The sequence below is a fragment of the Electrophorus electricus genome, chromosome 17 (assembly GCF_041902795.1).
Source record: "Electrophorus electricus isolate QZ-2024a chromosome 17, ASM4190279v1, whole genome shotgun sequence".
Taxonomy (NCBI): domain Eukaryota; kingdom Metazoa; phylum Chordata; class Actinopteri; order Gymnotiformes; family Gymnotidae; genus Electrophorus; species Electrophorus electricus.
In genome coordinates this window covers 9,900,410-9,913,760 of record NC_137513.1, presented here as the reverse complement: position 1 = coordinate 9,913,760, position 13,351 = coordinate 9,900,410, and the positions used below count along the sequence as shown (strand labels likewise).

The window sequence follows — 13,351 nt, the reverse complement described above, 5'->3', positions numbered from 1 at the left end:
GGGAGTGTACAGTCCAGTGTATACTGTTTCTTTTGCAGCTTAACAAATGGCCTGTGAGTGATTCGGACAACCCAAGAAGACGGATTTTATTGGAGCGGACCTTCAGTATGGCAGAGTTCCCTCAGTATTATGTAGGCAACGTAAATAACCCGAGCTGTTGTAAGCAGGGCTGGCAATGGAACGTAGTTAGACGCTCCTCTTTATTTGGGCGAAATAAATGTGCAACAGAAAAAAAAAGCAATATAGAAAAATGTGCAATGTTGTTTAAAATGTAAAATGTACTGGGAATGAAGATCTATAAATGCACCAGTAAATTACTGTTACTGCATTAGTATTATTATTGTCTTCAGCTCGTACTGACCTCCCTTCACCATGTGGGTGCATGCACATACGTATGTGTGTGTGTGTAACCCTGCCCCAGAAGTCTCCAGTATTTTCCTTCTGTCTGTCAGAGTTTTAGACAGTGATCAGTCATCAATCTGTTAGATCTGTTGGCTTAAACTCAAAGCACTCTCTCTCCATACCTTGGATATGGATCCAATATGTGGCATACTCCTCTCTCTCTCTCTCTCTCTCTCTCTCTCTCTCTCTCTGTCTCTCACCCAACATCTTTCTCATAAACACACACACACACACACATGACACGGATGTCCTAAGGTCTCCATGTATTTCATGCATCATTATTTTCTATGACACACACACACACACACACACACACACACAACTGGCAGCTGTGTAGTCAGTGGGGTCATTTGCCAATGGTAATAACAGAGGGGCTGATGGGTTAGCTGCTGGAATATCTCAGCATGAGAGGAAGACTGAGTGAGGGAGGGGAGAGAAGATGGAGAGAATGATAAAAGTGAGGAGAAAGGGATTAATAAAAAGTGTGTATGTATTGTATGTACATATCTGCATTTGTGACAGGTGTCAGAGGGCAGATTTCAAATGTAGTATTTAGTATATGCAGTTTGTATGTAGAGTATGAATTTCCAGCTGTCTATTGGAGCCTATGTGTCTGTGAGTTTGTGAGTATGTATATTAATCTTTTTTTCATTACTGAGGTTACGGTTCAGTTATAGGTAGAGTGGTTTAGCTACAGAAACAATAACTCTATGGGATTCTCCCATAAAAATCTTAATATAAATGTGTGTTTATGAGAAAGAGGTTGTATAGTGTTTGAGATATACCTTTCTATTTGATCTCCACTCATCACAGTCTCACATGCTGGATCTAGTTATAAAGTTTTGATTACTTTTCAAATTAATTTAATGGCCAATTAACCAGGAGAGGTTTTTAGAAATAATACATTATCTAAATTACCACACAGCTGCGGGAAAAAATGCCACAAAAGTGAAGTTATTAATTACTGGCCTTTTCAACTTCATGAATAAAAGTTAATCTGATCTCTTCATTTCAAACAACACTCAATCAGGAACTCAGCATGACAGCCAAGCAACATCGCTAAGAGTGAAAAGTTTATATGAAACTATCATGGTCCTCCTGTGGCAACGTGAGTCCCTTAGCAACCTGCCAGGGGTTCCTTTATTTTGGTGCCGTTCTTGTTCCGCTCCCTTGTTTAATTTTTCCCCTCCCTCGGTTTGTGACAATTGTGTGCCGTTAATGTTCGTTAGTTTGTGTTCCTCTCTCCCGTTAGTGTTCGTTAGTCTGTGTTCCTGTGTCCCATTAGCGTTCGTTAGTCTGTGTTCCTGTGTCCCATTAGCATTCGTTATTCTGTGTTCCTGTGTGCCGTTAGCGTTAAATAGTCTGTGTTCCTGTGTCCCGTTAGCGTTCGTTAGTCTGTGTTCCTGTGTGCCGTTAGCGTTCAATAGTCTGTGTTCCTGTGTCCCGTTAGCATTCGTTAGTCTGTGTTCCTGTGTGCCGTTAGCGTTCGTTAGTCTGTGTTCCTGTGTCCTGTTAGTGTTCGTTAGTCTGTGTTCCTGTGTCCTGTTAGCATTCATTAGTCTGTGTTTCTGTGTCCTGTTAGCATTCGTTAGTATGTGTTCCTGTGTGCTGTTAGCATTCTTTAGTCTGTGTTCCTGTGTCCTATTAGCATTCGTTAGTCTGTGTTTCTGTGTGCTGTTACCGTTCGTTAGTCTGTGTTCCTGTGTGCCGTTAGCGTTCATTAGTCTGTGTTCCTGTGTGCCATTAGCGTTCATTAGTCTGTGTTCCTGTGTGCCGTTAGCGTTCGTTAATCTGTGTTCCTGTGTCCCATTAGCGTTCGTTAGTCTGTGTTCCTGTGTCCCATTAGCATTCGTTAGTCTGTGTTCCTGTGTGCCATTAGCGTTCGTTAGTATGTGTTCCTGTGTGCCGTTAGCGTTCGTTAGTCTGTGTTCCTGTGTCCTGTTAGAGTTCGTTAGTCTGTGTTTCTGTGTGCCGTTACCGTTCATTAGTCTGTGTTCTTGTGTCCTATTAGCATTCGTTAGTCTGTGTTCCTGTGTGCCGTTAGCGTTCGCTAGTCTGTGTTCCTGTGTGCCGTTAGCATTCGTTAGTCTGTGTTCCTGTGTCCTGTTAGCGTTCATTAGTCTGTGTTCCTGCGTGCCGTTAGCGTTCGTTAGTCTGTGTTCCTGTGTGCCGTTAGCGTTCGTTAGTCTGTGTTCCTGTGTCCCGTTAGCATTCGTTAGTCTGTGTTCCTGTGTGCTGTTAGCGTTCGTTAGTCTGTGTTCCTGTGTCCCGTTAGCATTCGTTAGTCTGTGTTCCTGTGTGCTGTTAGCGTTCGTTAGTCTGTGTTCCTGTGTGCCGTTAGCGTTCGTTAATCTGTGTTCCTGTCTCTTTTGTTGGTCTCTGAAAGCTCTCGTTGTTTCCATGTGAGCTCTCTCGTGTGTCGTCGTGCTGCTAAGTTAACTGGTGTTGCTCTATGTTTGCTCTTTAGCCCATTTGTTTCCCTTTGGTTTTGCACCACTTTCGTGTTTTCTGTTCTGTTTTGTTCTTCTGTTTGTTTTTCATTATGTCTGAGGATCGTGTTTTAGCAGTAATTTAAATAAAGAATTTTGATTACTTACTTGCATCATGCCCTGCCTGCCACATCATTACAGAAACTTATCCCCAGAGTGTATAATTTGCCATATATTAGATTTTGAGTTATTTAGTGTATATGTGTTATCTATGTCAAATGGTTTATGAATGTGCATGTGTGTCTTGAGTGTTATTTAGGTTTGTCTGTGTGATGGTCAAATGACAGGTGATGGTGCTTTTAGAAATGGTAATTGAAAATGGATCTTGAAGTCTCCTCTTTAATAAAAGGCAATTTAAGTCAAAGTTAATTAAAGTGCCACAGTGAAATAAGAATTTTCTCATTATCGCTAACGACAACGTCAGCCCGACACAGAAAATACACACACGCACACAAATGCCAATGAACGAATCTGATTCAATCTTCTGCTATGCCATCTGTGTGCTATGCTGAGTTTGTGCGTGTACCTTATACAACAAAGTAAAACTGCAAGAGTAAAAACCTTGAGAAGCCATACTATGTATACTTTATTTTTTACTTTTTGACCAAAAAAAAAAAAAAGCATTCTGGTTATTGCAGTTCCTTCACATCTCCTGGTGTCTAAGATTTAGAAATGCAGATCTCTGAACATTTGTTTTCATCCATGAAATCATGTTTAGAAAATTTCCAGTCAAAAATACTGACCCCGGAACAGCTCTCCTGAACATTAACACTAAGCTAAAATTCTGTCACACATAAACTGAAAGTCTTGCAGACTCAGTTTTACCGTAAACAAGCAGGCTCAATTTCAGGCAGAAGAGCATGACACTCTCTCTCTCTCCCTCACTCACACACACACACAAACGCACAAAAGTAAGAATGTGCCCAACTAAGAGAATGTTCCCAAATTGAATGGCATATTCATATTTTACATTTGGTAACAAGAGAGCACAAACGCACATGCATACATATGTGCGTACATACATTAACACACAAACATACACATACTTATATACATACACTCATAATCGTATTGTTCTCTACAGGAGAAATGAGGTTTAGCTGTATCATTGTGCTGTAACAAAACTGCCATTTATGGTTTCCTGTGAAAGACACAGAGTGCATGAGATGCAGGGATGTTATAGAAACAGAGGGTGGGGCAGGCAGGAAAATGTAGATTGTAAGGAGGTGTGTGTGTGTGTGTGTGTGTGTGTGTGTGTGTGTGTGTGTGTGTGTGTGTGTGTGTGTGTGTGTGTGTGTGTGAGAGAGAGAGAGAGAGAGAGAGAGAGAGAGAGAGAGAGAGAGAGAGAGAGAGAGAGCAAGAGAGAGATGCAGGGGAAATGAAAAAGGTGAAAAAGTCAAAATGAACTCAAAATGAAAACAAGCAGAGTTCTGCTTGTGAGGATATGCGTGTGTTAGTGTGCTTGTGTTGCATGTGTGTGCGTGTATGAGAATAAACATTTCTTCAAACATTTCTTCTAATTTATAGAAAAGTATTAAAAGGGAAAGGAATGTCATTTTCATAGTGTGTTATAGGGGTTATCTCTCTCTCTGTATCTCTCTCTCTCAGTCTCTCTCTGTCTCTCTCTCTCTGTCTGTCTGTCTCTGTCTCTCTCTCTCTGTCTCTTTCTCTCTCTATCTCTCTCTCTCTCTCTGTCTGTCTCTCTCTGTCTCTCTCTCTCTCTGTCTCTTTCTCTCTCTATCTCTCTCCCTCAGTCTCTGTCTGGTTTGGAGGGAGTTTCTGAGATGGTATTTCTTGATTATCATGATTATCACATTAAGATAAAATGATCACATTGTGATTTAGAATTGGGCAGTATTGTTTAAGTTGTCATGACTAGAAAGATTAAAGGAAAGATAAAGAGAGGGAAAGAAGGTATATTGAAGTTGAGCTTGTGGGTTGTCCTAGTAGTAAACCTCCCCCTTTTCTCATTTTTCTATTACAGACACACACACAAAGACAAGCACACAACATTAGGACTGAACCAACAGCAGTTTGTGCGCCCGCTTTCTGTCTCTCTTCTGTCTTTTCATATGCATGTACACACACACACACACACACACACACACACACACACACACACAGTTCTCACTCCCCACACAGCAGTAATTGATTAATTAGACATGAAGTGACAACAGATCCAGTTAGCACACCTTATTGTCTTGTTACCGCAACAGCACACGACAAGCCCCAAGGCATGTCTCTGCATCCTTCTCTCGGTCTCTCATCCCTCTGTCTCATCCTTCTCTCTCTCATCCTTTTCTGTCACTCTCATCCCTCTCTCTCTCATCCCTCTCTGAGCCTCTCATTCATTCCCTGTCTCTGTCACTTCCTTTACATTTATTTTGTTCCTTCTGCTGTGCATGTCCTGTGGGTCCCTCCCCTATGCCAGTGGCAACAATACGTCAGAAACAAAAGATCACTGAGCTCATTTATTCATAATCTTAAACAACCACTCACACACTTAAGTAACGGTACAAATGTGTAAAGTATTGTATAATATTCACACATCCAATATAAAATCCTACTGTGTATTGTATTAAAAACGTATGAATTACATGCTGCCCCTCTTCATGTTTTACTTTGCTCTTTGTCTGTTTGTGTGATTAACTCTCTTCTCAGCTCTTTTCTTTTTGTCTTTTTTGCGAGACTTTGTCCTGTTTCATCACGGCCTACAGCTCATTTTGATACCGTCTGCCTGTTGTGCTCTTTCTCGATCTCTCTCTCTCTCTCTCTCTCTGTGTCTCTTCCGCTCTCTCTTTCCCTCCCACTCTCTGTCTCTCTCTCTCTCTCTCTGTGTCTCTTCCGCTCTCTCTTTCCCTCCCACTCTCTGTCTCTTTCTCTCTCTCTTCCTCTCTTTCTCACCGTCAATCATTCCCTTCCTCTTTCAGAGTCCAGCGGCGCGCAGCCGTCGTAACACTTTAATTACGCTGAATAAAAATTACAAGCTGGAACAGCAAGTGTGTGTGCGTGAGTGGGCCCGTGCGTGCATGAGCGCACACGCGCATATGTGTGTGTGTGTGTGTGTGTGTGTCTCCAGCAGGTTGCCTTTAATTGCCTGGTGTTCTAATTCCAGTCCAAGAGACTTTCATAAAAGTAAGAGAGGAAGAGAGAGAGAGTGAAAGAGAGAGGAAGAGAGAGAGAGCACGACTTTCAGATGACCTACTTAATCAATTGACAGCCAATAGTATGAAGTAGACTACAGGCTTTCTGCATAACACTCTTTCCCTTCCTCCTTCTCTCTCTTCATCTGCATCATAATTACACACACACACACACACACACACACACACACACACACATCACTCACAGTTACATAGTGACACACATAAATACTGTCAGTACCTGATTGTGATTCTGACACTTTCATAATTTGGTCAATTCCATAATTCTTCTGTAAACATGCGGGGTCATTAAGGCAATATAAACTGGTTACCATGGTGGCCAGAGGATGCATGAATATGCATGGGTGTTTTTTGTTTATTAATATTTGCATGAGGCATTTTTTTCATAAATGTATTGTTTAATTAAACAGAGAGCCCAAAGCTCTGGCTTTACTCAATCTAACTCCACATACAGCATGCATAGCCAGTGTGACCTAACCTCAATAAAGCATTGAACAATCACATCATACACACACACAAACACACACACACACACACACACACACAGACACACACACATACATATAAACTACTCTGCTCATGATTAACCTCCTCAAATAGAGATTTGTAAAACTATCTTTCTTTCTCACACAGAAAACACACTCACATTAAAGTGCGTGAAGACCTGAGGTGGTACCACAGTCAACCACACACACACACACACACACACGCACACACACACCAAACAAGCTACTTTTTACACCAGGACTTGTGTAGAAGATTATCTAGCTACAGTGCCACCAAAGTAATTAGGGAAACAGGTGCTGAAAAATGTCAGACCTCCATAGCTCACTTTGCTCCACCCAACACAGCCACTGGTTAATATTATAATGGACAGACCCCCACTGGGACTGTTATTTAAGACCACACACACACACACACACTTAAAAATACCCATATCCTTCAGATGTAATTGAAATGGTGAGTGTCCTGAAAGCTATCAATCAAAACCAGAAGATACACATACACACATAAGGACAGGACTGGGTAATTTACCAAGACTAAAAAAATTCTGATTATCTGCCATGTTACACTAGAGCTTTGGGGACTATCCATTTGACCAAAGCCAAATGTTTGTGCATTTAACATGCACGACACATCATTTCACTGCCAAGCTCCTTATGATGTTTGCCACCAGTTATGTCACCAATCTTACACAAGCCAATCATTCCGGTCTAATGGCTAATAACTATGGAGGTTAGAACAATTTTGAGAGGAACACAAGGAGTGTAAAAAACACTGTGTTAAAGAGAAATCCATCAGGTGTGCTGCTAAAGAGAAACAGAGAGAGGGAGAGACAGAGAGAGAGAGAGAGAGAGAGAGAGAGAGAGAGAGAGAGGAGTATGTCATATAATGGAAAGGAGCAATCCATATAGGATGATATCACACTGTCATCCTGTAAATGCAGTGGGGATGGGTGGGGAGGGATGACATCAGAATATTAACAAGATGGGACAGGACTGAACTGCCCTCTCTCTGGCACTGGGACACTCCCTCTGCCTTAAGTCCCACCCCCACCTTCCTGCGGCCGGACATCGGGCAGATGTCCATCTTCATCTCTCTCGGATCCCTCCCTCCCTCTCTCTTCTGCGCTCTATCCCTCATTCCTCTTTTGGTCTCTCATCACCACCGTCTCTCTCTTTCTTGAGCACATGCATTCATACACACACACAGCCATTGTTGCATCCCGGGAGGGAGAACAATTCATTGTACACACACTCACACATTAGCCTGCTCTCTTTACTCTTCTTCTGTTGAAGGCCCTGTAGGAAATTAAACGACTGACTTGTCATGCATGAAAAGTAACCAATATTTTAGTGGAGTAAATTCGCAAATTAAGTTGCTTGGGCAGCCCATAAGAATGCTTTCTGGGAGTTCAGTTGGACAGACTCTCAGGCGTTGAAGCATTACTGAGCATTTTCCTCGGTGACTGCGTGAGCTAGGAAGAATCATTCCCTGCCGTTTGGCCATGTACTCCCCCGGGACTGGCTGCGCGTAAATACCCAGGCGCTTAAATTTGGTTAAGCAGAAGCGCCACACGTGGCCCGTCCTCTTCGAGATCCTCGTCGAAAGCGAATCGATAACGCCCGTCCAGCGCACTCCTCCCTCTGCGCCCGAGACCGTGCCCTGTCCTCCTGTCCGTGCGCTCTGGAGCACCGCGGTCGTTATGAATTCATCGTATGCGCGCAATCTTGCCAAGTGCTCTGTTCCTCTCGTGCATTACTCCCGTAATGACACTCGGCGCGGGTCGGGAAGCCAAAGCTCTCTTTCGCTCGCTCGCTATCCACTTTGAGCGCACGCGAGGTGTTTGGCGTTAGGGAAGGTCCATTACTGAACGGTGATTAGATCCGACTCCCACCGGAGTCATTACGGACCGAGTTAAAAACTCTCTGACTTCAGACGGCGACTCCAGCTCGAGCGATTTGATTTCGTTTTCGCGAGAGGGTTGTTACGGGTTAATGTAAAAGTCCGGGGCAGGAAAGAATGCGCTGGTGTTTATTCGCCTGGTCTATGAGCTAGGATTTAATGATATGGGTAGTAAAGGAGCCTATTTGCATAATAAGTACATATTTAATGACGGGTCGGATCGGAACTCTGGAGCCAAAGTGCTTTGACGGAAAAAGTCGAGAGCTGCTGACTGATTGCCTTCTATATTAATAAATTAGCCTAACATTGTTTATTTTGGTCTGTTGCATGTTGTAACTCATTCAGGCCGTCTCTCTCTCTCTCTCTCTCTCTCTCTCTCTCTCTCTCTCTCTCTCTCTCTCTCTCACACACACACACACGCAAGTGGATGGGGAACTGAGGTGGTACTGTCACCCTCTCCGTCCTTTTCCCCATTCTTTTTCCTTACTCCCCAACACACACACACACACGCACGCACGCACGCACGCACGCACACGGCACACTCCACACACTCCTTTGTACACAGAGAGCCTTCCGTAGCCCTCGTGTGCGGCTGAGCGATCAGAGCCGTCTCCCGTCAGGATTTGTCCCCGAGACCACGGCGACAGCCGCCGTTAACTGGCACGCCGCGTCGCCGTTACCGCTACGCAGCTCCCAGAATATTCCCGCAGGCTCGGCACCTCGTGGAGCTATAAACAATTGACTCAGCAAACAGACTTTTCAGGTGAGTGAGCTTAAGAAGCATTCCCTAGCCGGTAAAAAAGGCTATTCGGACTTCCACGGGAGTTTCCTTCGCGTGAGGTATAGCGCTCTGTTGTTCCCGCTCCAGTTCTTTTGAATCCGTTCAGCAGGTCGAGTGTCTCTTTGATGTTTAGAGTCTCTAGTTCATATGCTGGTAATTCTCTTCCCGCCGACGGTTTCTGATTTTTTTAAAAACGCGATTGAAAAAGAGGTGTAACGTATATAAAACAATTTTTGTCTGTGTAACCAGTCTCAAACTATTGGTTCTGCGGTCCGCAGCGTTCGACAACGAGAAAACTGACATTTTACGCACCGGTATGATACTGTAATGAAAAAGTTACACCAGTTAAGACATGTTACCAGTATTAATTTCTAACACAATAGAAGGTAGTTACTTATTTTATTATTTTTTTAATCTGCAGAAAACTCTGCCTGTGGGCGTAAACAGATAGTTTCGGTACTGAAAGGGCTCGCAGGGTTAATTGAGTTGACGTCGTGTGCCCGGCGCCGCCGCCTAATGACAGACCTCGACCTCTCTCTCTACGGACGAGGGGCTCACGGATGTGTCTCTTTTCCGCAGCTCCGTTTAACGGCATTCAAACGTAACCCGCGAGGATGAGCCGCGCGCTTGCTGTAGGCACGCGATAAGGCGGACCACTGGAATACCACCAGCTCGCGCCAAGGCGCAGCTCCGCCGGGGCGCGTGATACGCAGAACAAATCTATTAGTGGCGAGTGTGACTGCATCTCTGAATAGAAGAGGAAGTAAAGTAGACCGTTCCACGGGCGGTTTGTAGAGTTTAAGGAAAACATTTTTACAGACATTTGAACGGTTCGATTTATGGGCGGTTTGTTAGGATGTGTGTGGGGTTGGCTATGATTATGTGATTATGAAAGGTTGGAAAAGTGTTTCATAGCTTGGAAATGTGAGAATGTTGCATTTTATACTCTCTCTCTCTCTCTCTCTCTCTGTGTTTGTGTGTGTGTGTGTGTGTGTGTGTGTGTGTGTGTGTGTGTGTGTGTGAGAGAGAGAGAGAGAGAGAGAGCGAGTGCCATGTGTGTGTAACCATGCTCTCCTATCATGCCTGGTAAATAGTCATTCATTAAATGGTAATCTAAGAGATCTAATCCATTAACCACTTGATCCCTGCATACAACTTTACAACATCTCTTCCCTCAGAGACAGGGATTATGTGTGTGCCTGTGTGATTTTATGCAAAAAAATGTTTGCTTCGGGAAACCAATGTGAAAATTTGTATGTATTATGTGTACATGTTATGGGTCTGTTTGTCTTCAGTAAATACACACAAGGCACACAAATACACACAAATCTTTCCACATGACAGTTGAAGAAAATCCTCAATAAAAAGGAAAATGCTTATATGACAAGAGACAAGAATAAAGTAGATGTGCACATTTAAGAATATGATTGTAGATAGGTGTATACATGCTTGTGTGTGTGTGTGTGTGTGTGTGTGTGTGTACGTGGTACATGTTTAAGACAAAGCAAGCATTGGAGTGTACAGGTCTGTGTAAGAAAGACAGACAACATTGGTGTATTTAAGACTGAGATAGCAATAATGTGTAACTGTGTGTATAAATGTGTATGAGAAAGAGTGAGACAGAGAGGCAAATGATGATGAATGAGTGAGTGAATAGAGAATGGCATTTTCCATACAGCACCCTTCTTCACGTTCACTCTCCCCTTTACAGACACCAGACGTGGGGTCCCCCCCTTTTTTTCATTTTCTAAGTATCTCCCACTCCTCCCTCACTTTGAGTGTGTGTGTGTGTGTGTGGTTGGGGGCGGGGGGGGGATCTCATCTGTTCATCACACACACCCATGCACATGTACACACACACAGAAACGTACACGCACACACACTCTCACACACACACATACATACACACAGAGGTGTGTTGAAACAGTGCTCAGGAAAGGACTGGTAAAGACATCAGAGCAGAATTTTCCCCTGGAGTTTTTAAAGATCAATTTTCATAAATTTTCCCACAGCTATATACACACACCCACACACCCACAGACCCCCCCCCCCCCCCACACACGCACACGTTGTTCCTTTTTTGTTTAAAGGTTTTGTATTCAGTCTACCCACTTTGTTTTGGCAAGAGAAGACAGAATTCAGTTCAGAGATTCCAATAGTCTACAAGAAACAGCTTCAGTGCTAGCCTTTGTGTGTGTGTGAGAGTGTGTTGGGGGGGGGGGGGGGGTATGTGAGTAAGGAGCTGTTATTTAGTTTACTGCTCTATAGAAGGTGGGCTTCGAAGGTGGGCTTGAATCAGTTCTATTGGGAGAACCAGATCTATTGGGAGAACCAGTTCTATCGGGAGTATGGGAGTATCAGTTCTATGGGAAGAATCAGGTATATTGGGAGATTTTTATAATGTATTTATTTGGTATTATTTGACGAAGACCCACTTTAGAGACTTTTTAGGTAAGTCTGTCAAATAAGACTAGGAGTCTCTCTTTCTCTCTTTCTGTGTTTTAAGTGAGGTTCTATAAGAAGACGAGTGGGTTGTCTGTTGATTTTTGCACCAGATGAGTTTCAGCTTGTGCAAGTTACTTTGACCATTTGTCCAATGTTTAGCTGTTTTTATTTGATCTGTCCCTTGTTCTGTCCACCATCCAGCTTTTCTTACATAAGACCATTTCCTGGTCCAGAATGAGCATTTCAAAAGAATCTTCTAATCATTTCTATGATTTACTAAGATGAATCTTACTAAACAAATCTTACTACGAATTGCTTTGGAATAAAGTTGACTCTTTCAAGCAGAGTTTTTGTATAGCACATCTCATACACACAGGTCATTCAGAGTTTTTTTGTGGACAAGCATAAAAGCATAATAAAGCACAAAAGATTTTCACAATCTATCTCTGACTGACTTGATCTCTCTCTCTCTCTCTTTCACACACACACACACACACACTGTTCAATTGGCTTGCAGTGTGTCTCTGAAAGGAAGAGTGTTAGAAATAAATCCAAGAAACTTTAAGAAAGAACGATAGCACAAAAAATGTAAAAAAAATTATTTAATTCTTCTTTAATTTTTTGTGCTATCGTTCTTTCCTAAAGAGCTTGTCAGTTTTGTCATCTCTGCTGTTGCGATCAGGGAAACCATCTTTTATCTTCCTTCCATCCTAACTACATTTTCTTTTTTTTATCTTTGTTTCATTCACACAGGACTGTAAGACAGCCAGAGAGGACGCACTGGAATATTCTGGAAAAACTGGAAACAGAGGGGGGGAAAACTCACTCTCTCAGGTTATGACCTTGTTGTGAACTTGGCACACGTGTCTCTGTCTCTCTGCAACGCTCCCAAGCCCTCATGTTCCACACATTCCCCAATAAATCCAAACCCCAGTCTCCCATCTCCCTGGAGAAGACCTACTCCCTCACTGCCCACTACGACGACTTCCAGGAAGTTAAGTATGGCAGTCGCTATAGCAGCAGCACCCTCAGCAACGGCATGAGCCTGCACCTGGGGGGCTCTCTTGACCGTTCTGGGCGTGGCCGGGGTGGCCGGGACCGGTGTGTCGGAGGCGGGGCCAGCCCTGGGGGCGGGGCAGCGGAGAGGTGGAGCCGGCGGGAGATCTGCCTGCTGTCAGCACTCGTGTTCGCAGCGGGCGTGTGCGTGATCCTGGGATGCATGCTGGCGCTGAAGTTCCTCTCGCTGGAGGCGCAGGACGCCCAGTGTCGGGAGGATTGCCGAGCGCGGCGCTCGCTGCTGCGGGCAGCTCGCTTTGTGCAGGGCAACATCGATGCCAGTGTCCAGCCCTGCCACGACTTCTACAGCTTCGCCTGTGGCGGCTGGCTCCGTCGCCACGGGATACCGGAAGACAAGCTCAGCTACGGCATCATCACGGGTATCGGAGAGCAGAACCAAGAGAAGCTGCAGCGCCTCCTGGAGGAGCCTGTCCGGAGGACGGGGCTGGACAGTGCTGAGAGGAAGGTGCACACAAACTAGTTCTCTTTCTTACACACATACACTTTAATAAATTATAGTGCCAATTTACACTTACGGTTTGTGGCAAGGTGAAACTGTGTTGGAACACTGCAGAGAAAAGTTGCACACTTGTAAATTTACTCCATCA

At 44.0% G+C, this 13,351-nt stretch overlaps 1 protein-coding gene across 1 annotated transcript in view; it reads left to right on the top strand.

The window, feature by feature from the left end:
- Positions 1-8,349: 8,349 nt before the first annotated feature.
- Positions 8,350-13,351, top strand: part of ecel1 (endothelin converting enzyme-like 1) — a 30,856-nt gene continuing 25,854 nt past the window's right edge. Inside the window, exons 1-2 of the mRNA XM_035534419.2 lie at positions 8,350-9,224; positions 12,441-13,209. Coding sequence (XP_035390312.1) covers positions 12,586-13,209 — 624 coding nt within the window. The 5' untranslated portion in view covers positions 8,350-9,224; positions 12,441-12,585. The remainder of the gene's footprint in view (positions 9,225-12,440; positions 13,210-13,351) is intronic.